Source organism: Mastigoproctus giganteus, chromosome 13, assembly GCF_048544385.1.
Source record: "Mastigoproctus giganteus isolate SK-2022 chromosome 13, ASM4854438v1, whole genome shotgun sequence".
Classification (NCBI taxonomy): domain Eukaryota; kingdom Metazoa; phylum Arthropoda; class Arachnida; order Uropygi; family Thelyphonidae; genus Mastigoproctus; species Mastigoproctus giganteus.
In genome coordinates this window covers 106,399,642-106,423,236 of record NC_143587.1, presented here as the reverse complement: position 1 = coordinate 106,423,236, position 23,595 = coordinate 106,399,642, and the positions used below count along the sequence as shown (strand labels likewise).

The following is a 23,595-nucleotide window of genomic DNA, read 5'->3' as shown; positions in this document are numbered from 1 at the left end:
CAGAGTGAGTGGTCCTTAGGCATCTCAGATCACAACCTGGTGATTGTTTCTTCTCCAATGGAACCTTTATCTCATGGCTATTCCCAACCTCGTGTTGTTTGGCATCACAAGAATGCAAAATGGGATGACCTGCGAGATTTTTTTTTCTTCTTTTCCTTGGTCGGACTACTGTTTCAAAACTTCTGATGTCAACGTTTGCTCAGATCGTGTCAGTGAAATTATTCTTGCAGGAATGGAATCCTTTATCCCACACTCCACTTTAAAATCTCATCCTTTATCTAAACCTTGGTTTTCCAATAAATGTGCTAAGGCTGTTCAAGAGAAGAACGTTGCATATCGTAATTGGCTTGTTTCTAATTCTTCAGTTTCATTTTCTGCCTACACCAAAGCTTGCAACAATTATAAAGCAGTAATTAATCAGTCCAAACTAGATTTTGAACAGGCTAAAAACTGAAAACTTCCTTCTTGCCCTAATGGTAGCCAAGAATTTGTCTCTTGCCAAAGCTATTGGCTGCAACTTTTGCCCATCTCTGCTCCCACCTCTATCAAAACCAGTTGGTTTTGTTGTCACTTCAGCCAAGGATAAAACTGACCTGCTAGCATCCCATTTTTCTTCCAAATCCTGTATTAATGACCTTGGTAAAACACCTCCCACCATTCCCAACACGCTCCATTCAACGCCCCCTATGGTCTTCGGTCAAAAGGATGTCAGACGGATTTTGACGAATCTTGATGCTAAGAAAGCCCCAGGTCCTGATGGTATTTCTCCACTTGTTCTCAAAACCTGTGCTCCTGAACTTACTCCTGTTCCTTGCCACCTTTTTTCACTTTTTTATTCCAAAGGTGTTTTCCCTTCTGCTTGGAAATTTGCTCATATCCAGCCAGTTCCTAAAAAGGGTGACAAATTCCTCCCATCCAATTATCATCCCACTGCAATTACTTCTATTCTCTCTCTCTAAAGTAATGGAGAAATCAATTAAACGCCAACTCTTAAACTACCTAGAAACCTCCCGTCTGATCAATGAGCACCAGTATGGATTCCGTCAGTGTCAATCCACTGGTGATATTCTGACTTATGTGGCCCATTTATGGACAAATTCGATGGAAAATTTCGGTGATACACAAGCAGTTGCACTTGCAGTTGCCGCTCTCCAGTGGGGCAAAGACAACTTAGTTGATTTCAATCCTTCTAAAACTCAGTCTTGTCTGATATATCTCGCAAAAAGGATTCTTCTGCTCCTATGCTTGGAGTGTCACCAAATAGCCTATGATGCTATTTGGTGACACTCCAATTTCTAGGCAAAATGATATATATATCTCTTTTGGGGATTACCCTGACTTCTAATCTCTCTTGGCACAAGCACATTACAAATATTGCTTCCTCTGCATCTAAAAAACTTGGTTTTCTCTTTCACTCCTGGCATTACTTTTCTTCCAAACAGCTGTTCACTCTGTACAAATCACAAATCCGTCCTACCATGGAAAATTGTTCCCACATCTGGGGCGGTGCCCCCAAAATCTCTCTCAGGCTTCTAGATTCCATTCAGAAGAGGGCAGTTAGGTTAATTAATGACTTCTCTCTAACAGAGTCTCTCTACTCGCTGTCTTATAGACGTACTGTTTCTGCTGCATGTCTTTTCTACAGATACTTCCACGGGCCCTGTTGTTCTGAATTTGGCTTCTATAATTCCCGCTCTCTTTCAAAACAGTCCGAAAATGTGCTGCCACCAGTCAACATACATTTAATGTCCAACTTCAAACTCATAGAACCAACTTTTCATCTTCCTCGTTTATTCATTCAACTGCCATTTTCTGAAACAATTTCCTTCGTACGTATTTCCTGAAAATTAGTCTACAGAAGTTCAAGTCTAATGTCAACAAATATCTTCTTTCGTCTTCTCAACCTCCAACCCAAGCACGGTACCAAGTACTATAGGTTCTAATACCTCTCATGTTTTGGGCTTTCATAAAAAAAAAATGGACCAATTACACTGTCATCAAGGTTGGCCCAGGCATTTACAGAAAACTACCTATGCATATGAAGATGTACCACAGAGGATTTTCAATGGCCCACCAATGGCTGTTGTAGTAATTAAAGGCATCACTGCAAGTGAATCTGCACTCATCTGTGAATAAAACTTTACTTAAAAATATGGTATCATTGTTAGAAGCCATATAAAGAACTCCAATCAGGGGGTCTGGATTATAAGCAATTCTTGAAAGGGATGGAAATGGAATGGGTACATATGATCATTAAATAACATTCCTTGACACCTCCAATCTTGCTGACAAATGTCTCATGCTTATTTCAGGCTATTCCTCTACACTACTCAGTGTTTCTTCTTTCATTTCAAGAGTGCATACATGATGTGGAGTACCTGTGTACCTCTGAGTGCCAGTTGGCCACTTTTGCATAGTCAATGGTCCACATCATCAAAAGGTTTTGAAATTAAGAGAATGCAATTATGAAATTTTTTGCATATCTTCTACATGCTATCCAACTGTTAGATTCACACTTAACAAGCATGAGGTGAGCATATGTATACTCATTAAATGTAAAAGCATTGCTCACTTATATACATTCAACACTGCACAATTAGCAAAACCAAGGAAGTGAGTGCTGACCACTGAGCATAGATGATTCCATTAATCGTAGCAAACTTCAGCATGACTCACTCAAGAAAGGTAACAAAAACAAAACATCTCTTTTTATGAATTTACCCATAAACAGCAAGGCATAAGTCAGTCCGAACATTCATTCACGTAAACATTTTACTAATGTTAGATACCGATATTCTTCATAATTTCTTTAACTTCATTTAACTCATGAAATAAGCCTTTTTCACCTGACATTGATACAACCTTTTTGACTCCATTTTATGTCATGAAGCTTCTCCCTAAAACTGCCCATTAATTTCAGGGACACCCCATTTATATACTTTGATATTATCAGCAAAAACTATAACTGGTACTTTTATTTAAAAAATAAATAAATAAAAAACTTGTGGTCTAAAATAGTTTTGGATATTCACTGGTTTTCAGTTATCTGTGCTTGCATCCCTACCATTAGCTCAGATTAATGCCATTCATTGTAGCTCCAAAATAATTTATTTCAACTAGATTCTCAACTACAAATATTTATATTTACTTACATACCTTCTGAAAACAGAAGGACTTGATTTTCTAGTAAAACACAAGTAAAGAGCTGAATCACATTATCCACACCTAGTGTAGAGAATAACTCCTCAAAGGAATACTCAAACAATGGCAGCTCACCTGCACCTAGAAAAAAAAAAAAATTAAATAATAAAATAAATAAATATATAAATAAAGCTATAAAATTAAGCCAAATGATAAACTATATTACCAAAATACAGTGATATATAGTTTAGGTAACTATATTACCTAAACTATATATCACTAGGCACATTGAATTTAAAACACTGTCATTTATTTACAACCTCAGTACCATATGGGTTCACCTTTGGCATTAATGTAAGTGCCAATCCTTCCAAGCATACTCTAATTTTCTTTTAGTATTTATTTGGTAGTAGGATGCAGGAATATTGCACCATTTCACATACCAATTCCATTTATTATGGGGGGGGGGGATTACTGTAGCTTGCAAAGCCAAAATAATATACTGCAACTCATGCTAGATATGAAGTGCAATAAGTACCATTATATAACAAGTTACAGCTTTAAGTACCTCCATGGGTAAAACAACTTTCAGCTCACACCACCCATTAAGGAATCAGTTTTACGTGTGAAGGTACTTAATGTTAAAAAGTATTACTCTTACAGATATGAAGCTGGTGCAGGAATTTGCAGCATGCTAGTTCAGACTGAGCTATCCTCTCCATTAATAAATGAAGGCATAACACAGGTTACTAATTCAACTACCTTACCTCACAAAACAGACCCACTCCAGAATTCCAATAAAACAGTCTTTACTCTACCACAGCTCACTTCCAAATAAAATCAGGGATATACAGTATTTAAGAACACTAATATAAAATTAGTTTTTCTCTTATTATTTGCAAATTGGAACATTTTTTAAAAACCTTAGCAAAACCACTTGCAATATAAGCAACTTAACTTAGTTTATTTTATTAATTGTCAGGAATATTTATGTCCTGTTAAATACATGGGTTCAAATTCAGTTAAACACAGCCACTTGGATGTTTCCAACAGACAAGTATTTTATTACGAATACAGCCTTCAGAGCACAGAATTATCACTCTCATGATTTAGCTCACAAACAAATTAGATAACACAAATCCTAATTAAGTAAAAAAATATAAATTACATGGATAAATTGGATAACACTAAAATCCTAATTAAGTAATAAATAAAAATTACATGTAACGGAGAAACTTCCTACAGCTAAGTTCAAATTGGAAAGACAGTTCCAATGCCAGAACCTCTGTAGAATTTTCAGGAGTGCAGTAAGTCTTCCCACATTCATTTGTTGTTGTTATTTGGTTTTTAGGAGCATTAGCAACTAAGGCCATATTGCTCGGGAGATATGCGGTGGTCATTCCCTGACCTTTCCGTATCCTCCGTATTTGGTGGTGATGGGCTCGAACCCCGGTCTAATCAAGAGGCGTGTGCTATGCACTGCTGCTCCTTCCCACCTGGCTACTGAGGCGCCCCCACATTCATGTGATTGTTCCAAAATACAAAACTGCTACTCTCTGTGTGCATAATAACTTTGTGGCAACAGATGATGCTATTTCCAAGAAGAAAAAAAAAGTCCCCTTTGTGCCACTGCAGTTTTTAATCTCCCTGCCTTGTATTTTTCTTTCTTTCTTACTCCCTGTTCTGGGGTTTTAAAGTCATACATCTGACTGAAATGCATTTTGGAATAAGTAGTTTTTTTTGTTTTTTTTTTTTTATAGTTAACCTAGTTTTTTATTAGTTTTAGTATTTGCATATGAGAATTCAGAATTGAGTTGCTTTAACTAAAGCTTTCCTATAAAAATTTTTAATCATTATGATAGAATTTGTACAACTGCTATAACCCTCTAATTAATAGTTATAGGTAAACAATATTATATGAGTCATACATGATTTACAGATGATATGGAAAGGCAGCAGGACTTATACCTAAATTTCTTCCCATTATTACTTTTGATTCTGAATGGGACATTTGAGTATTGTGGGTTTTTTTGTTGTTGTTGATAAAATTTAATTCAGTTTATAACAGCTGAAGTTTGTGAACACTGGAAAAAAATAGATATATATCAACAGCTAATCTGGAAATTGTAGTCATACTGCCATGAGAATTAACGGACTTTTGGAGTAAAGGGGCAATTGTGGTATTTAGATTTTTACATTAATCTTAATTTTAAAGAAAATTAGGATTAATCTAAATGTATAACAAATAACGTACAGAATTAATTATGTTCCCATTTAAATCTTGGTACATAATAGGAATTTAAAATCTCATTCACCCCCCCCAACTCCTATTTCACTAATCCCTCTACTTCTTAAATACACTAGTGTATCGGTAAGACTATACGCATCTGTATTCAATTTTCATATTATTTCAATAGTTAACATCGAAGTATAACCATATAACCTTTACTGTGATTTCAACAGCTCTGGTCAAAATTTATCAACAAAAAACATTGCTGATGAAACACCACCAGAGGCTTTGCCTAACCAGCTATTCAACCAGAATAAGAGATGTTATTTTTCTGCAAAATGTTAGACTAAGTATATCAGCAAGAACATCAGTCTATTGACTGCAAACAGTTTCCATCACCAGCAGCATTCCAGAAAATTAGAGCAACAGTTGCAGACGATACAAAGGTTGGCAGGGTTGTTAAGGGCACTACTGACAGTATGCTGCTGCAACAAGATCTGGAAAGGTTGAGCAGATGGGCTGAGAGGTGGCAAATGAAGTTTAACATTGACAAATATAAAGTACTACATATGGGAAACAGTAACCCCCAGAGTAATGTATCAACTCTGTGGTACTACACTGACAGTGGTAGAGAATAAAAAGGACCTGGGGGTAATTGTGCAGGCAGATATGAAGTTTTCTGAGCAGTGCAGACGGTCTGCAAGAGTAGCTCATGGTGTCTTGTCAATGATATACAGGAATTTTTCTAGCAGGGATAAGAAGGTGATTATTCCCTTGTATAAGGCAATAGTCAGGCCACACCTTGAGTACTGTACATAGGTCTGGAGGTCTCATTTCAAGAAGGATGTAGAGCTGCTGGAATGAGTACAGAGAAGGGCAACAAGATTAGTGAATGGAACAAAGAGTTGCTCTTACGAAGAAAGGCTTAATTTTTGCAAATTACAGTGCCCGGAGACTAGGCACCGGTGAGGTGATCTGATAGAGGTGTATAAAGCCTTGAATGGTTTGAGCATGCTCAATGCTGATGGGATTTTTCCTCTTGCTCAGAACAATCACCTGAGAGGGCATGAATTCAATGGAAAGACAGATGTAGGATAGATGTGCAGAAATTTGCCTTTAGCTAGCGGATATTTGGTTGGTGGAACACACTTCCATCCCTTGTTGTGGAAGTTGATAGCCTAAATAAATTTAAGGCTCAGTTGGACAGGTATTCTGAACGAACGGAGGGGTGAAATGGGAATGGGTTTTTTTTTTTTTTTTTTTTTGGCTGATGCTGCATAAGCTTGCTTTCTTGCATGATATGCCTCTACTAATGCTAATACCACTGCTTGGACAAGAACAGACAAAATACTGCAGAATTGTCACAAACTTTCCAGTCCTGCTGTCTTCCACAGGGTTTAAATCCTGTTAAAACAAAGAATTTTTATGAGCTTGGCTGAATCAGTCCATATCAGCAATGGTTAGGTTGTTTCTCTCCCCAAAACTTAGATTTGTTTACCCAACAAAACAGATAATCACAGAATATATGACGACAGTTTTGAAATTAGCTATGATAATATAAGGTTTAATATTAAAGAAAAAAAAAAAAAAAAAACACAACACAAAGTATTTTAAGATTTTTTACTAAGTACATAAAAATTTACAACAAAAATATTGAAATGATTAATATTAACAACTATACTGATTTTTCATCAAAATATCCTACATGGAATTCTGGCAATTAATTTTATAATAGTATTTAATTTTAATTTTGTAATATTCCAAATGATCTGCAAGGTTCCCCATAAATTTTGTGAAGATGGAAAGACATCACGGACTTGATGGTGTATATGATCCCATAAAAACTCTATTGGGTTTAAGTCAGGGGAATGGGTGAGGAGGAGGGCACACCATAATTTGCAATACTCCCTCCTGTTGTTTAGTTGTTCATGTTGATATTGGTTTTTCAAAGCATTAGTGAACTTAGACCATATTTCTTTTCCAAAAGTAGCAAAAAGAGAAAAAAAAAGGGGGAAAAAAAAAAAGAAGAAATGGACACGTAGAGAAAAAAAAAGAAGAAATGGTCACGTAGAGAAAAAAAAAGAAGAAATGGTCACGTAGAGAAAAAAAAAAAAAAAGAGGAGAAAAGGGCAAATAGAGCAAAAAAGAAAAGAAAGGATAAGTAGAAAATTAAAGTAGTAGAAAAGTAAGGCAATCAGAGAAGGATTTATGAAAATCCTGCCTCCTTAATGCTGTTCTCAAGTCCTAGTTCCTAAAGAAAAAATGCTATCTTTTGGTCTTGTTTGCTGCCTGCAACCAGTGGACCTATAGAATCCTTTAATCAAGTAAGTTGCTTTTGATGTTATTTGGTTTTTAGGAGCATTAGCAACTAAGGCCATATTGCTCCGGGGATATGCAGTGATCATTCCCTGACCTTTCCGTATTTGGTGGTCACAGGCTCGAACCCCGGTCTAATCAAGAATCATGTACTACGCACTGCTGTTCCTGCCCACCTGGCTACGGAGGTGCCAGTTACTTTTGACTATTAATCTTCACTTCTTAGATCATTGACCATTTTAACTATTAACCTTTACTGGGTCACTTGAGGGATCACTGGTTTGCTTTGTTTTTCTAGTGTATTATTAAGTACAGGCAGTTCCTGGTTTACGTGTTTTTGCTTTATGAGTTCCCGGGTTTACGAGTTCTTTTTTTCAAGTATCAACAGAATCGAAAATATGAACATTAATTGCAATAAATAAATGCTAAAACATTTATAAATAAGGAATTTCAAACCATGAAACCATGTATTGTATAGCTATACACTTAATCCATTTGAGGAAACTAAGGCCATGAAGTAGCTATACAATACAGTACTACTGTGCATGCGTTTATTTGTTCTGGCAGAGATAAGGACAGAGGTAAAACGCTTAAAGAATTTTGGAAAGAATTCCAATTTTTAGTAAAATTAATAGTCAAAATAATAAAAAGAGCCTGAGCCTGGGACAAAATCACAGAGAAGATCATGAAGGGTGTTTGGAATAAACACCCTTCACTGCATACATTGACCAACTTGTTGTTAATAACATTCTCATTCTGATGTTTTGCAATTGTAGCTAGAGGATGAGCACTAAACTGTTAGCATACTTCTGAATTCGAGTCTGATTTTCACTGCTATCCTTGTACAGTGTTGTTACAGATGTCAAACAAACCCAAGACAAGCTAATAGGTTAGGTAGGTTGTTTGGAAATTGAGACAACTAAGGCAATGAAGCAAAAAAAAATATAAAATCTATATCTATCAGAGTTAGCCTTGGAAGTAAAAGACAAATGTAGTTAATGGTGTATGTGAGTATGCCTGATTGTACAGAGAATGCCCAAAATGCTCTTATCCAATTAGAGTGAGCATTCAGCCTGTCCACACTTAAATACACAGTTCCATGCATGTAAAGAATAACACTATCAAAAATGAAACCAGATTCAAAATGTCACACGTCAGTCAGAACATTACAGGTGGTAGTAATAGAAGCAATGGCAAATGATGGAAGAAATCAAGCTTATATAGCATCAGTCAAAAAAAAAACACACTACACACTTCTCACATCCATATCTTCTAAGAAATTTGTCTAGTTCTTCCTTGAATTTATTCAAACCATCCACTTCCAGAGATCCACTTCCTTTGGAACAGGCTTCCACAGATGGAAGCCTGTTCCAAAATTCAAAAACCACCTGCTTGCTGAAAGCAAACTTCCACACATCTATCCTGCAACCATCCTTCCTCTACTTGAATTCATGTTTGTAGCCTCAGCAAGTGGAACAATGCCATTAACATCCAGCTCACTTAATCCATTCGAGGCCTTAATATCGCAAATAGATCTCTCCGCAGGTGCCTGATCTCGAGACATTGCAATTTGCAGACTTGAAGCATTTCTAGGTAAGAGAACCCTTCTGTTCTCTTCACCAATCTAATTGCCCTTCTCTGCACCCATTCCAGCAGATTTACATCCTTCCTAAAGTGAGGATTCCAGACCTGTACACAATACTCGAGATGTGGCCTAATCATGGCCTTATATATCTGCTACCATGTGCAGTACCTTACGTTTGTCAATATTAAACTTCAATTGCCATTTCTCAGCCCATCAAAGCAATTTTTCTAGATCTTGTTGCAGTAGTCTACCTAATGATGTCCTTAACCACCCTGCCAACCTTTGTATCATCTACAAACTTAGATTTAAAGCATAATATACCTTCAACAATATCATTAACAAATATTGAAAATAACAATGGACCCAGCACTGAACCCTGGAGAACTACACTAATAACATTAGTCCACGAAGAGCAGTGCCCATTGATAATCACTCTGCTTTCTTCCACTTAACCATCCCATTATCCATAGCACTAACTTCCCTCAATGCCACATTACTCCAGTTTGTACAGCAGTCTTATGTGCAACAGTATGAAAAGTCTTCCTGAAATCCAAGTACATGATATCAAAATTACTTTTTTTGCATTTAGTTTCTTGGTCATTGCATCACATTAAGTTCTGAGAATGGTTAGACAAGACGGCACCTTGATAAATCAAAGCTGTGATTGCAGTATAATTGCATACCTGTCCAACTGGTCCAGCATTACTTTTTTAACTAGAGATTCCATTATTTTCCCTGGAACAGATGTTACGCTAACAGGTCTGTAATTACTCATGTTACCTCTTGATCCCCCTTTATGAATTGGGGATATATTTGCAATTCTCCAGTCCTGCGCAGACTAGACTGCCATGTTTCTATTACAGGCTTTATTTGGTATAATTTATTTGTTCTCTCTCTCTATGCCATAGTTCTTGCCATTGGGAATACATCTTGTTGCGTATTATTTGCCTGTAGTCTGTATAGGGGACTGACAGGCAACGATTATTAGTGGGTGTTGCTGATTTGGCTGCAGTGTCAGCCAAATCATTTCCCTTTATCCCAATGTGGCTAGGAATCCAGCAGAAGCAGATATCAAACTTGTATTCATGAAGAGAATGTATCTTCTGCTGAACCCGACAGAGAACTGGATGAGAGTTGTGTCTCAGAGATAATAAAGCCTGTTATACACTCAAAGAGTCAGAATATATTATTGAACTTTGGCATTGACAAGTTCGAATGTGATCCAAGGCTAGCTCTATAGCATACAGCTGGATTCAGGAAGAATCTGCTGAGATATTATAGTGTCCGGAAACACAGCAGCAGATCCTACGCACGATTCAGACTTCGAGCCGTCTGTGTAAACGGGCAGGAAGTCTGAGTACTCAGCTCTGTGTGCAGAATAGAGCTGCTGGTAGACAGATGATGAGGTCTCAGACTTTACCCATTTCTTAAGGGAAAAGTCGCACGATGGGGTATGAGCATGCCAGGGTGGAAGAGTTTCTTTTGGTGTTTGTGCAACCTTGTCTGCTATGATGTTAAACTCTCTGATTAGCTCTTGGACACAAATACCAAAAGGTCGGTTGGCAGTCTGACGGGTAATGTACAAGTTTTCCCAACGTGGCTCAAAAACGGATGTCCACGTAGGATGGTCTGGCAGGGATTTCAACTTTAAAGCATAGTTTAAAGACAACTGCTTCCGTCGAAGGGATAACGATGGTTCGTTTGCTTCGACGTATAAGCTCTGGACAGGAGATGTTCGAAAAGCTCCAGTAGCGATACGGATAGTCTGATGGTGGACAGGGTCCAGCCATCGAAGGACACTATCTCTAGCTGAGGAGTATACCTGGGCCCCGTAGTCTAATTTGGATCGTACAAGTGCACGGTAAATACGTAGTAGGGTGCATCAGTCTGCTCCCCAATGCATGGAGGGGAGAGAGAGAGAGAGAGAGAGAGAGAGCGAAGAATATTTAGTCCCCTCGTGCATTTTGTACAAAGTTGACGAATATGTTCGAGAAAGGTCAACTTTTTATCAAACACAAGTCCCAAGAATTTTGTGTCTGACACTACTGAAATAGCATATTGTCCAAGCCTTAATTCAGGTTCAGGATGAAGATTACGCTTACGACAAAAGTGTATGCAAACGGTCTTCTCCGGCGAGAACCTGAAGCCATTTGCTAGTGCCCAGGAATTAAGGTGATTGATGGCTTGTTGCAGTTGTCTTTCAATAACCCTCATGTTGAATGACTGACAAAATATGCTAAAGTCATCAACATAGAGGGCACTGTTTACAGTTGGAGGAAGTTGTTCAGTGATGGAATTTATTTTGATGGCAAAAAGCGTGACACTTAAAACTGATCCTTGTGGTACTCCCTCCTCTTGGCAGAAGGAACGAGAGAGTGAGGATCCCACACGAACTTGGAAAAACTGATTGGCTAAAAAGTTTTTTATAAAAATGGGGAGTTGCCCTCTAAGACCAAGGCTATGCAAATCTTTTAAAATGCCAAATCTCCAAGTTGTGTCATACGCCTTCTCCATGTCAAAGAACACTGACACCAAGTGTTCGCGTTTTAGGAAAGCATCCCGGATGGATGTTTCCAGTCTAATTAAATGATCAAGAGTGGATCTGTTTTTTCGGAAGCCGCACTGGATGCTGGAGAGATCATCATTCGATTCCAAATACCACATTAATCGAAAATTAACCATTCTCTCCAGGATTTTGCACAGACAGCTAGTCAGAGCTATAGGACGGTAATTAGTAGGGAGTTTAGGATCCTTTCCTGGCTTCACAAATGCAAGCACAAATGCCATGCGCCAGGAATCCGGAAATTGCTGTTTTATATAGATTCTGTTATACAGAACAAGCAGGCGATCCATAGATGCAGGTGACAGATGCCTAAGCATTTCATAATGGATGCCATCTGGTCCAACAGCACTTGCCTTGGAATGATAAAGAGCTCTTTTTAGTTCCTGCAGAGTGAAAGGCAGGTTGTAGGGAAACAAGCCTTTCTGTGTGAAATTTAGTGCCTCTTTTTCTCTTTTATGTTTCAGGACCAGAAACTCTGGGGAATAGGATGATATCCCAGAGATGTTTGAAAATGTTTCCCCAAGGGCATTGGCTATTGCAGTGGGCTCTACAATAGTGCATCCATTATAGTCTAGGATCGATGAAGGGTGGGATGTATATTTTCCCTTCATTTTTCGGATTTTATCCCAGACTACCTTAGAGTTGGTAGACTGGTTAATAGATGATGTAAAACGGATCCATGATTCCCTTTGACTCTGACGGCGAATGTAGTGTGCTTTGGCTCGTGCACGCTTGAAGGCTATTAGATTAACAGTGGTAGGATATCGGCGGAATATCCCCCCCACGCTTTGTTTTGAGCCTTTTTTTTTTGCTGCTGTGCATTGTGGATTCCACCATGGCTTGGGAAAATGTGGAAACCGGGCAGATGTTTTCGGTATGGTATTCGCAGCTGCTTGGACGATATTTTCTGCAATGTACGTTACTGCATCATTGATAGGCTCCTGACTGACGGTACTGAGGTCAAAACTTGCCTGATGTTGGAAGGCAGTCCAGTCAGCCTGATCAGTCTTCCACCGTGGTAACCTGAAAGGAAGACATGGTCTCCCACTGTGTAACGATGTTACCACAGGGAAGTGATCACTTCCATATGGATTCTCCTCCACTTCCCAAGTGAGTGAAGGGAGTAGAGAAGGGGAGCAGATAGAGAGATCAATGGCAGAAAACGTACGGGTAGGCATTGTGGAAGAAAGTGTTTGTTCCAATATTTAGAAGGGAAATGTCATTGTCATTTAGCATACGCTCTATGACTCGTCCCCTTCTATTGATGTTAGCACTACCCCACAGGGTGTTATGTCCATTAAAATCCCTGAGAAGTAAGAAAGGGGGAGACAACTGCGTTAAGATCATCAAGGTCTTCCTGGGAGATGTCAGTCCCAGGTGGCAAATAAATTGAACAGACAGTTAACAGAAATCCCACTGTAAGGTGAATTGCAACAGCCTCTATGCCAGTTGTAATTAGCAAGGGCTGAACTGGGGTCTGGTTCCCCACAAGGATAGCCACTCCTCCATGAGCAGGACCATCCGCAATTCTGTCCTTACGGAAAAGTGTTATATTATGCATGGTTGGGTTATCATTTGCCTTTAGATAAGTCTCCTGCAAGCAAAAGCAAACTGGCTCGTGCTTTTGCAGGAGGGCCTTGATGTCATCAGTATTTCGCCGGAATCCACGACAATTCCATTGTAGGAATTTAGCCATTATTTTGGCTTGGTTGGTCCATCAGGCAGCTTCCGAGGTGCTGAGGGCTTACTTTTGTCAGTCTTGGATTTATCTTTTTTGGGGAAGAATGACGCTGTCCTGTGTCCATTTCTTTCTCCGCAAAGAGTTCCAAGACTGATTCATCCGGTACCTCCTTAGTCTCTACATCCATTGTTTCTGGTGTTACGGGTGGTTCTTCGGAACTTTTTAGCTTTTCTTTACCACTTTGTTTTGGCAGTGGCGGAGCACTAGGAGGTACAGATATAGGAGTAGCAGCTGACTGCGTTTTTTTGGTGGGCTTTTGTGAACTTAATAAATAGTGTGCAATCGGCGTGAATGACTCTCTTGGTGGTACAGTCATCTCTGTTTGTGTACCGATAGTGCACACTTCGCAGAAACCTTCTGAGCATATGAAGGCTTCCCGCTATTTATTGGTTGTATGCGTTTTCTAGCCTCTGGGTAGGAGATATTAAGCTCCGTTTTTAACTTTTGTATCTCCTTTTCGTCCTGCCACCGCAGGCATGCTCGAGAGTATGCAGGGTGCTCTCCTTGGCAGTTAATACAGTTAGGCTTAGGAGCTATACATTCCTTGCGCTCGTGATCTTTAGCACCACATCGAGCACAGGCAGGGTTACCACGACAAGCTGTTTGTGAGTGGCCGTACTTTTGACATTTAAAACACCTCAGTGGGTTTGGAACGTAAATCCTCACTGGGCAGTTTAAGTACCCTGCCTTGATGGAACTTGGAGGCCTTGGTGTGTTGAATGTTAGGATGAGAACTCGGGTAGGGACGAGATTCCCATCCTTACGCATGGATATTCGCTTGACAGCTGTTACTCCTTGTTCTTTTAATTCAGAGCAGATCTCTTCTTCAGAAACGTGAAGAAGATCCCACTCTGATATGACACCTCGTGAAAAGTTCAAAGTTTTGTGAGGGGTTACGATAATGGGTATTCCCCCTATAGATGTGGCTTTCAAAATTTTTTCTGCTTGATTTGTGTTCGATGCTTCAGTTAGAATATCTCCAGAACGCAGCCGTTTTACGGATTTGGGTGAACCTGCCATCCCTTCTAATCCTTTCTGGATAAAGAAAGGTGACATTTTCCCTATTGACTGCTCTCCGGTGGAATGGAGAATGAGGAAAAGCGGTGTCACAGTTGGTGTTTTCTCCTCAGTTCTGGCTCTTTTAGCAGAATTGCTTTCACTTTCTTCCGACGATCGATTAGGTAGGGGCCTTGTTGGGACCACAGAAAGAGGGATTTAAATTACTCATGAGAGTAAAGAGAAAGTGTCTGATGCCTAAGTACCTCACCCACCACGGAGCCCTATGAGGGGACGCCCACTCGTGAACTAGCAGGTACTGCGTACACGAATGGGACGCTGAGTTCGCTTAGGAGCACCAATACCCACGTTACCAATAAGTCTATCCCATCCCAGGACCATAGGGAGGGAGACTTATTGGAACGCAGTTGATCCTAGCAGTAAAATACCACCCGCAGATTGATCCCAGTTGAGCCGGTCCGGGACCTCCCGTCTTGTCGAAGCAGGGGCCAAAGTGGTGTATTAAGGCTGGGCTCCTCAACCACCAGGATCCCCTTTTCCGAAATCCACAGGTCGCGGCGCACGGCTGCACACGCCAGATTCCAAAGATGTAACCCTGGAACCAAGGTATGGGCGTTAGATCCCAGTGACGCTAGTCTGGAAGTCCAGCAGCTTCACTGGGAGGTCCCCTCACCACGTACAGGTGCCCACGTCGAGGGGCCTAAGCAGGGTCATCAACAGTTAACCCATTGACATCAAGTGGCTTAATGTGATTCAACCCCTTCCTTCTACTGTTAATATAAGCAAAGAAGTCTTTGCTGTTTTTATTTGCATTCTTTGCCAAAGACTTCTCTTAATCTGCCTTAGCATGCCTAAATGCCTTTGTGACTTGATTACAGACTAATTTATATTTGCCACAGGCTTCTTTATCACCTGATAATTTATATCCATCCGATGCACTTTTCTTCTCTGCCACGTGTCTCAATACTGCATCTGACATACATTTATGTGTAAGCCTTGAGCAGTATTTCTTTGTTGGTATGAAAAGCCTAGTAATTTCTTTGATTGCTTCCCTGAATACTTCCCATTTAGAATTTGCTGTTAGTAACATCATCAGCCGGTCCAACTGCACACAATTTAAAAATTGTCTGAGATCTCTGTAGTCACCCTTACAAAAGCAAAAGCCTATCCCTTTACCCTTGATGGTAGCCATGTCTTTAATTGAATTCCCATTAGTACACTGAGATTGATGCCCTCCAGTGGGTCTTTTATCTACAGATTCTTAATGCATGAAGCATCACTGCTGATAACCAGATCAAGGGAATTGCTTCCTCTTGTTCCTTCTAACATGCTGCTGTAGAAAACAGTCATCCAAGAAATCCACAAAAGTGGTGGTGAGCGACCAACCCACAAATTCCAGTCAACATCTGGAAAGCCAAAATCCCCCATTAAGAGAAATTCTGATTTGCTGGCCAACTCTATTTTCCTGTATAGCTGGTTGGTGTACTCATCACACTCATTAGGTCTACAACACACTCCTACTCTCAATTTTGTTTTCCCAGTGCTTATATCACACCAAACTGACTCAACATTGCACTCGTCACCCAAGTCAACTGAATGTACTTTAGATTTAATACTCTTCTTAACTAAGAGTACAATCCCCCCACCTCCCCTGTCCTGTATACATCTTAATCCCCATATTCAAATTCAGCATCCCTGATGTCTGAGTGACGCCACATCTCTGCTATTCCTACGAAGTCTGCACTCAACGACTTAATCAGTACTTAAAATTCATCAAATTTATCTACAATCCTCCTAGCATTATTGTACATGCAAGTATACATGCATGTGTTCTTACTCTTAGTTACCCTAACACAGCCCATGTATTCATTTGTTCCATGATGACCCACAGACACCCTGCTCTCTATGCAAATTTGTTAAAATGAAAACAAAAGTTTTCATTTTAACAAATTTGGAAAATTCCATGAAGTTAAAATGAATGAAGAAATAAAGTCTACATGACCAAGATCAAGTAAGGGAGTTGTGGAAGGAGCTAAACCATTCACTGAGTATGTTCAACTAACATATCATGCATCTGCTTGATGAACAAAACAGATACCAAACTTGGGATCAACAAGTCTCTGCATGTTTATATCACTACCCATATGTGCATTTGTTTACAATTGTCAGCATTGTGGAGCAGTTTTAGATGTTTGGTTTATTTTTAAGCCAATAAACTAAAAGGTCTTGTTTTAAAGAGCCAATGTCACTTTGCTATACTACTATTTTGCTATATTAATTTTTTTTTTTTTTTTTAATCTCCAATATAAACACCAATTATAGCAAAAGGATATATTTCTTGCTACAAGGAGAGGTATGAAAGTAATGCCTCCTATTTTTTTCCTTCAGAAAATTTGATTCCTACAACTATGCCTTTTATGTCAATTAATCCTCAATCATTAATAAACAGTTATTTTTCCACAAAATCACCATTTTCTATGCACTTCCGCCATCCGAGTCAGATACTGTATTCCAATCCTGTAAAAGTCCTTACACTTGCTTCGGATAACTTTGCAAACACTGTGCTTTAGCCAATCACCACTCACAAAATGGGTTTCACGGAGTGCATCCTTCAGCACGCAGAAAAGGCGATAGTTGAAAGGTGCAAGATCCAGGCTATGAGAGGGGTGAGGAAGAACAGTGCACCCCTGTTTTGCAAATGGTCTCCATGTGCAGACTGGTGTGGAGTTATGCAATGTCATGGAGAAGAACCACCTCATTAAGGTTTTTGTCTAGTCAAACTCTATGGATGTGGGTTTTCAACGTTTCCACATATCGATCTGAGTTGTTGTGATGCCACACTCCAAGAAGTCCACAAGCAAGACACCATCTTTATCCCAAAACACTGTTGACACGGCTTCACCGACAGAAGGCTGTCTTTTGAACTCCTTGAGTGGTGAACTTTGATGGTGTCACTCCATCGACTGTCTCTTCGTTTCAGGGTCATAATGGTGGACCAGGTTTCGTCACCTGTGACTATGGAGCACTGGAGAAGTTCCTTACAGATGACTTTCTGGTCTTATTTGTGCTTGCGTGTCAGCATTTTCAGGACTCACCAGGCAAAAACCTTGTTGTAGAGTTCCTTTATGATGGTTATCACAGGTTTCCCTATACCTACAGCATTGCACAATTTGCATGTCGTAATAAACATTACGACATGCAAATCGTAATAAACATGTCACCATAAACATTTTTGAGATGCGTATGGATTTCGATAGGCACCACTTCTTCCTTGGTAAGAAATTCAACCACCACTCTTTGCTTGATAAGTATATCTGTAACATCCACCATTTTGAACTATGTGTGTGTTGCACTCACGAGACCAATCATAGTACCACTCCGTATTGTGAAACTAGAGACCTCTAGTGACTACTCAGTGACAAGCAAAATTATCTATGGCACCACATTTGAAAGCAAAAAATTAGGAGGTATTACTTTCATACTGGTCCTTCCTTGTATTATTAAAGTTTTATATTCTAAAATTACTATATTATTCCCAATTTTATGGACTAAACAAGAGTAAATCACCTGGTCTATGGCACATAACCTTCTGACCAAAACAGGGAAAACTTAAACTTCGGCCTGGCGGAGGTAGCAAAACCTCATATAGAATATAGTAAATATAAGTATATAAAGGATATGATGGAGGTTCTTTTGCTGTAACCAAACTATGCAGTCCCTCAAGGAATTTTCGACATGCTACAACAAAAGGAAGTTGTGTAATCAAACAGATGCACTTGGTCACATAGAGAGTATCCCTGGTGATATCATACAAAGATCCACTACTGCTGGATGTATGCCTGGAACAACTCAGTTTGAAAGAACGTGGAAGGGACCGAGTACCAGCCATGTCACAAGATGCATGAACTGTATGTGTTTTACTGCTGCTCAACTCTGTTAAATGCATAGCCTACAATATAATAAAAAGATTATGAAGATAAAATACAAATGGCAATATAAAGGTTGAATAATCATATATAAAAACTTCATATAAACACTGCATTAAATAAAATAAATTTTTAATCAAAACTAAACAGAGAATGCTACATTTTAAAAGAAATGTCTGTGTTAACACATACATCTTGCCAACTTTTAGAATTGGAATCCAGAGCACTTTTAATATGAATCAGCTTACCAGCTAGAATGACATTCCAGAACATTTTTTTCCAAATTAATAACAATAAGAGGTAATTAATATGTGCCATATGATGCAAGAAGAAAGCTACTTTATTATGAATTCAATAAACTGCATTTTAAAATTATTTTCTTTGTGTGTGTGTGTGTGTGTGTGTGTGTGTGTGTGTGTGTGTGTGTGTGTGTGTGTGTGTGTGTGTGTGTGTGTGTGTGTGTGTGTGTGTATGTGTTATTTAAAATTAAACATACCAATATTTGACCACTGAAAATTTAAATTCCAAGACCTTTTATGTTACACACACACAAAATATGTAATAATAATAATAATAAAAAAGTAGGTATCAGAAAAAGAAAGACAAAATGATTAATTAATACTACTTACAAAAAAAAACCACCCACTAAAATAAAAAGAAATAAATAAAAAGATTAAAAATAAATTTTTATTAAAATAAATCCAACACAAATATGTTATATACTCATTATCAAAAGGTTTTCAAAATAAGGTGTGTTTCTTAATTATTAACATCAAAGTCAGATTTACTAGGATGCACAGCTACATTGCCCCAGGATGCCAAGGTCAGGGGGGGGGAGGCAAAAAGACTAACATAACTGCATTAAAAAAAGTTTTTTTAGCTTTAAATGAATTTCATTTTCTGTAATTATTCCTGTTTTCACCTATCGAGTTTAAATCTATTTATTTCTATAACCTGTTCTTTCATATCTGGTTCATATCTTCAAACCTGTGCTTAATAAAAACCAGTTCCCCCAGAACACCTAAATCTGGCATTAACTACCATAATTTAAAGACACAGCAGTGGCCTTCACTTTTTTCCAGGAAAGTTGCATTAAAAGCCTGTTCACATATAATACCAAATTTTCTGTACTTTAAAACCAAAATAGGTTTGTTTTATATAATGTAAATGACCATACTTATAAATAATATTTCTTGCTTTTTTCCTTTAATATTGTATTTGAGGCAATTCAATGGTAAGACATGCATACATAAAAATGTGTGCATGACAAATGCACACATTTTTATGTATGTGTGCATTTGTCACATTTTTATGTATGTGTGCATGTGTGCATGGGACTTTATGTACTAAAGAACACACTGAATGAAAAATAAATAATGCTTTCTCAATGCATGGAATGGCAAAAGATTTTTTTTCATCTGTAATATGTGTTATTTATGTAAAATGTGTTTATTACAACACATTTGAAATAAACACTCAGAGAAAATAACTCATCTTCAGGTAAGCTCCAAGCACCTGCCCAATATTTTTTCCAAGAGAAAATAATTAGGAAAATTAACTTGAGAAAAATTAAATAAGTACACATGGGATAAATCAATCATAGAGAACATGGAGACACAGAGCCACATTAAGAATGACAGACCCCCAACCATATGTAAATTTGAGGCTCCTTTAACATTATATATATATATAATTTGTATTAATATTAAATTAAGTAAGTATAAATGGATGTGAAAGTTACACAAGGTGCCAGTAACTATAAGGATGAGGAAAGTAGAAAAAGAAGAGTAGCAGATTAGTGAAAGGTGAAAGAACATTAATATCCTAGAGGTTATGATGAATTAAGTAAATTATGGCCTGAATTGCCAAGCCAATATAAAGTGGGGGAACTGTAAAGTAAAATTAGTACAACAAAATATTAATAAAATGCAAATAATAATAAAATGAAATAAAATAAAATAAAGTAGCTGTCATCAGATATGGGGGAAACCAGTTTTAGTAAAAGGTCTAATATAGGTAATGCAAAAATACTTGATCTGATGTCAGCAGAAATAAATATTGATACATGATCAGGTATTTCATCAGGGGACTACACCTGACCACGTATCAGGAACTGTGTTTCTATACTTGCCCATAGTAGTATCAGAAAAGTGAAAGGCCAAAAAGGAATGAAATGAAATTAGCACTTTTTAATACAGTATGGACAAGGTAGTCCCAATGCAATGTAACAGACAAGGTAGTCTCAACACAGGCAATCCCAATGCAGTGTAATAATCATTCATGAAATTACTTATAATTAACTTCCCTTCTTGAATCTTGGCTTACTTATATTTATCTGCCCATATTGTGTTTTGGCTGACTTCTAATGATTTGTTTTAGGATACGGTTGATATCATATATAGAATTTACCTTGGGATCTTGGATTTTTCAAGCTTATGTTAACTTACTACACCTTTGAATATCCATTTCTAGTTTTTTCCACTAAAATAATATAACAACCCTCTGATTTTAGTGACTCTGGTCTATACCACTTAACTGTTTCAAGTCCATAAACTTGTTTCCTGTTCTTTTATAATTGGATTCTTAACTACACTTCCAATGGATTTGTCAACTGGTTCTTTATTATTGGATTCTTTACTGCACTACCAAGAGATCTGGCAACTGGTTCTTTATCCTGGGATACATTTACTATTCTTTCTTTCCACAGTGAACATACACCCGATACTATGGGTAGATATATCTAAATTGATATACATGGAATTATTTCCTTTTCTTACATACTGTAGTTAGTTCCTTGGGATTATTTCATTTACATGGACTTATTTTCTGTTCTTTTATAATTGGATCCATAACTACAACACCTTTGGAACTTTATTTACCTTGTTACTTATATCCCTGAAATGATATCACTACATTTTTGGATTATTTTTCACCGATTATTTTCATCAACCGATTATTTTTCCTTGGTTTCATTTACTTTTATTTCCATAGTAAATTCACACCTGATTCTACCTGTGGATCAGTCTAGTTTTAGAAGAACAGGAAATAATTTCCATATACATGGAATTATTTCCTGTTCTTCTATACCTTAAATGTTTTCTTGGAATTATTATATATTCATGGACTTATTTCATCTTTAGTTACCATGTTACTTATATCCCTGGAATTATATAACTTCATATTTGGATATAATGTTAAACTGATTCTTTTTCCTTGGTTTCATTTACTACTATTTCCACAGTAAATTCATACTTGATACTACCTGTGAATTTATCTGGTATTATATACCTGGAATTATTTCCTGTACTATAAATGTTTTCTTGGAATTGGTTCATATACATAGACTTTTTGAATGTTATTTCATGTTCCTTTATGTCATGTTCTTTTATTATCGATTCCATAAAATGCACCTCCTTTGGATCTCTTGTCACCATGTTACTTCTTTCGTTGGATTTTAACCAGTTCTTTCTCCTTGGATGCACTTTCATGCAAATTTGGATAGATTATAATTATTAATTTATTTATTTCTCAAAATATTTGACGATTCTTATTTACCATACTCTTATATGTTTACTTCTCAGCTTATTATAACATAGCCCCAATCATTTGGCCTACATGTGTATGTTTTTTGCCACCGTATAATTCTTTATATATTAATGGTAATGTTTAATTTTGTATGACTGTAAAGCCATACTATTCCAACTGCGTTCCTTTTTCTTTTCCTTTTTTCAATGCTAATTATAAATTATCTCCATGTACTTATATTCTAAATATGACTATAGAGGTCTCTATTTTCCCGCTATTTTGAATTTCTTTACAGCTTACTATTAAGTCTGCTTCACTGCTATAAACTGCTTTCTCATGTAGATATATTGCTCTTTTGGTTTAAGCCTGCATATACATTCATCTACGCTACTGAATTTGTGCATCTCAGCTCTCCACCTTTATTTTTCTCGCCAGATCATTTTCTGAAATTATGAGTAAGACAGCAATGTTATTGCTTCTGTTTCTGTATGCATGCTGTGATACATGTGTGCTATAGACATGTGTTAAGAAAGAAATTTGAAGTTTTGCGGCAAGAATAGGGTCTAATAAATTGTGCCAATAAATGTAATTATAATTATTAGTAGGGCATATAGATACATGGACGACCATACAAAAGCAAGCAAAAAGAACTGAAAAACTGAAGTAATGATATTGAAATGTAGGAATATTCAAGAAGGGAACTTACTGTTACCCTGTAAGGCTGAAAATGACCAAGATGGCAGCATGCCTAAATATTTATGTATAGGTTCCTAGCATTAGAAAACGGCAAGAAAAAAAAAAAAAAAAAAAAATTGAGCTAGTTTACAGACACCTACCTGGTAACGCATAGACCCACCTTTCACCCAGATATGGGCAGTCACGTGGCGAGGCATTGAGTCCACTAGTTCACGAAAGTGTTCCACAGGTACTTCCATCCATACTTACTGCACTGCTGTCCATAATTACGTCGCATTCCTGGGTGGAGGATCCAAAGCTAGAACAGACCTTACGACAGTATCCCAAAGATGCTTCCCAGGGTTCATGTCTATTGAACAGGGAGGCCATTCCATGGTGGTAAAATCTGCAGAATGATCTTCGAACCATGTTCTAGTCACCACAGCTCTGCGGGGAGGTGCATTGTCCTGCTGGAAGAGACCATTGCCCTGTGGGTGCACGATGACCATGAAGGGATGCAGATGGTCTGCAAGGATGGACACACAACCTGGCTATTCAGGAATGCATCTAGATGTACCAAAGGTCCCAACACGTGCCAGATGAACATGCCTCAGACCATCACCGACCATCCACCTGCCTGAACAGTCCCTTGTTGACATAACAGGTGCATAGCTTTGTGCGGTTTCAACCAGATACGCAACTTCCTGTCCCCTCGAAATAACTGGAAATGGGACTCACTGGACCAGGAGGCCCGTCTCCAATCATTCAAGGTCCAGTGCCCATTCGAGGTATAGAGTCCTGTGTCGTGGTGTTAGCAATGGGACTCTGGTGGGTCAGTGACTCCCATAACTTATTGCAGCTAATGATTGCCTGATG

The 23,595-nt window shown here is 38.0% G+C and overlaps 1 protein-coding gene across 4 annotated transcripts in view; it reads right to left on the bottom strand.

Moving 5' to 3' along the window:
* pns (DENN domain containing pinstripe) overlaps positions 1-23,595 on the bottom strand; it is a 371,641-nt gene that overhangs the window by 297,394 nt on the left and 50,652 nt on the right. For all 4 annotated transcript variants that reach the window (XM_090388148.1, XM_090388147.1, XM_090388145.1 and 1 more), the window contains exons 4-5: positions 18,161-18,542; positions 3,157-3,282 (exon numbers count right to left, since the gene is read on the bottom strand). In XM_090388148.1, the coding sequence (XP_090244274.1) occupies positions 3,157-3,282; positions 18,161-18,542 (508 nt within the window). The remainder of the gene's footprint in view (positions 1-3,156; positions 3,283-18,160; positions 18,543-23,595) is intronic.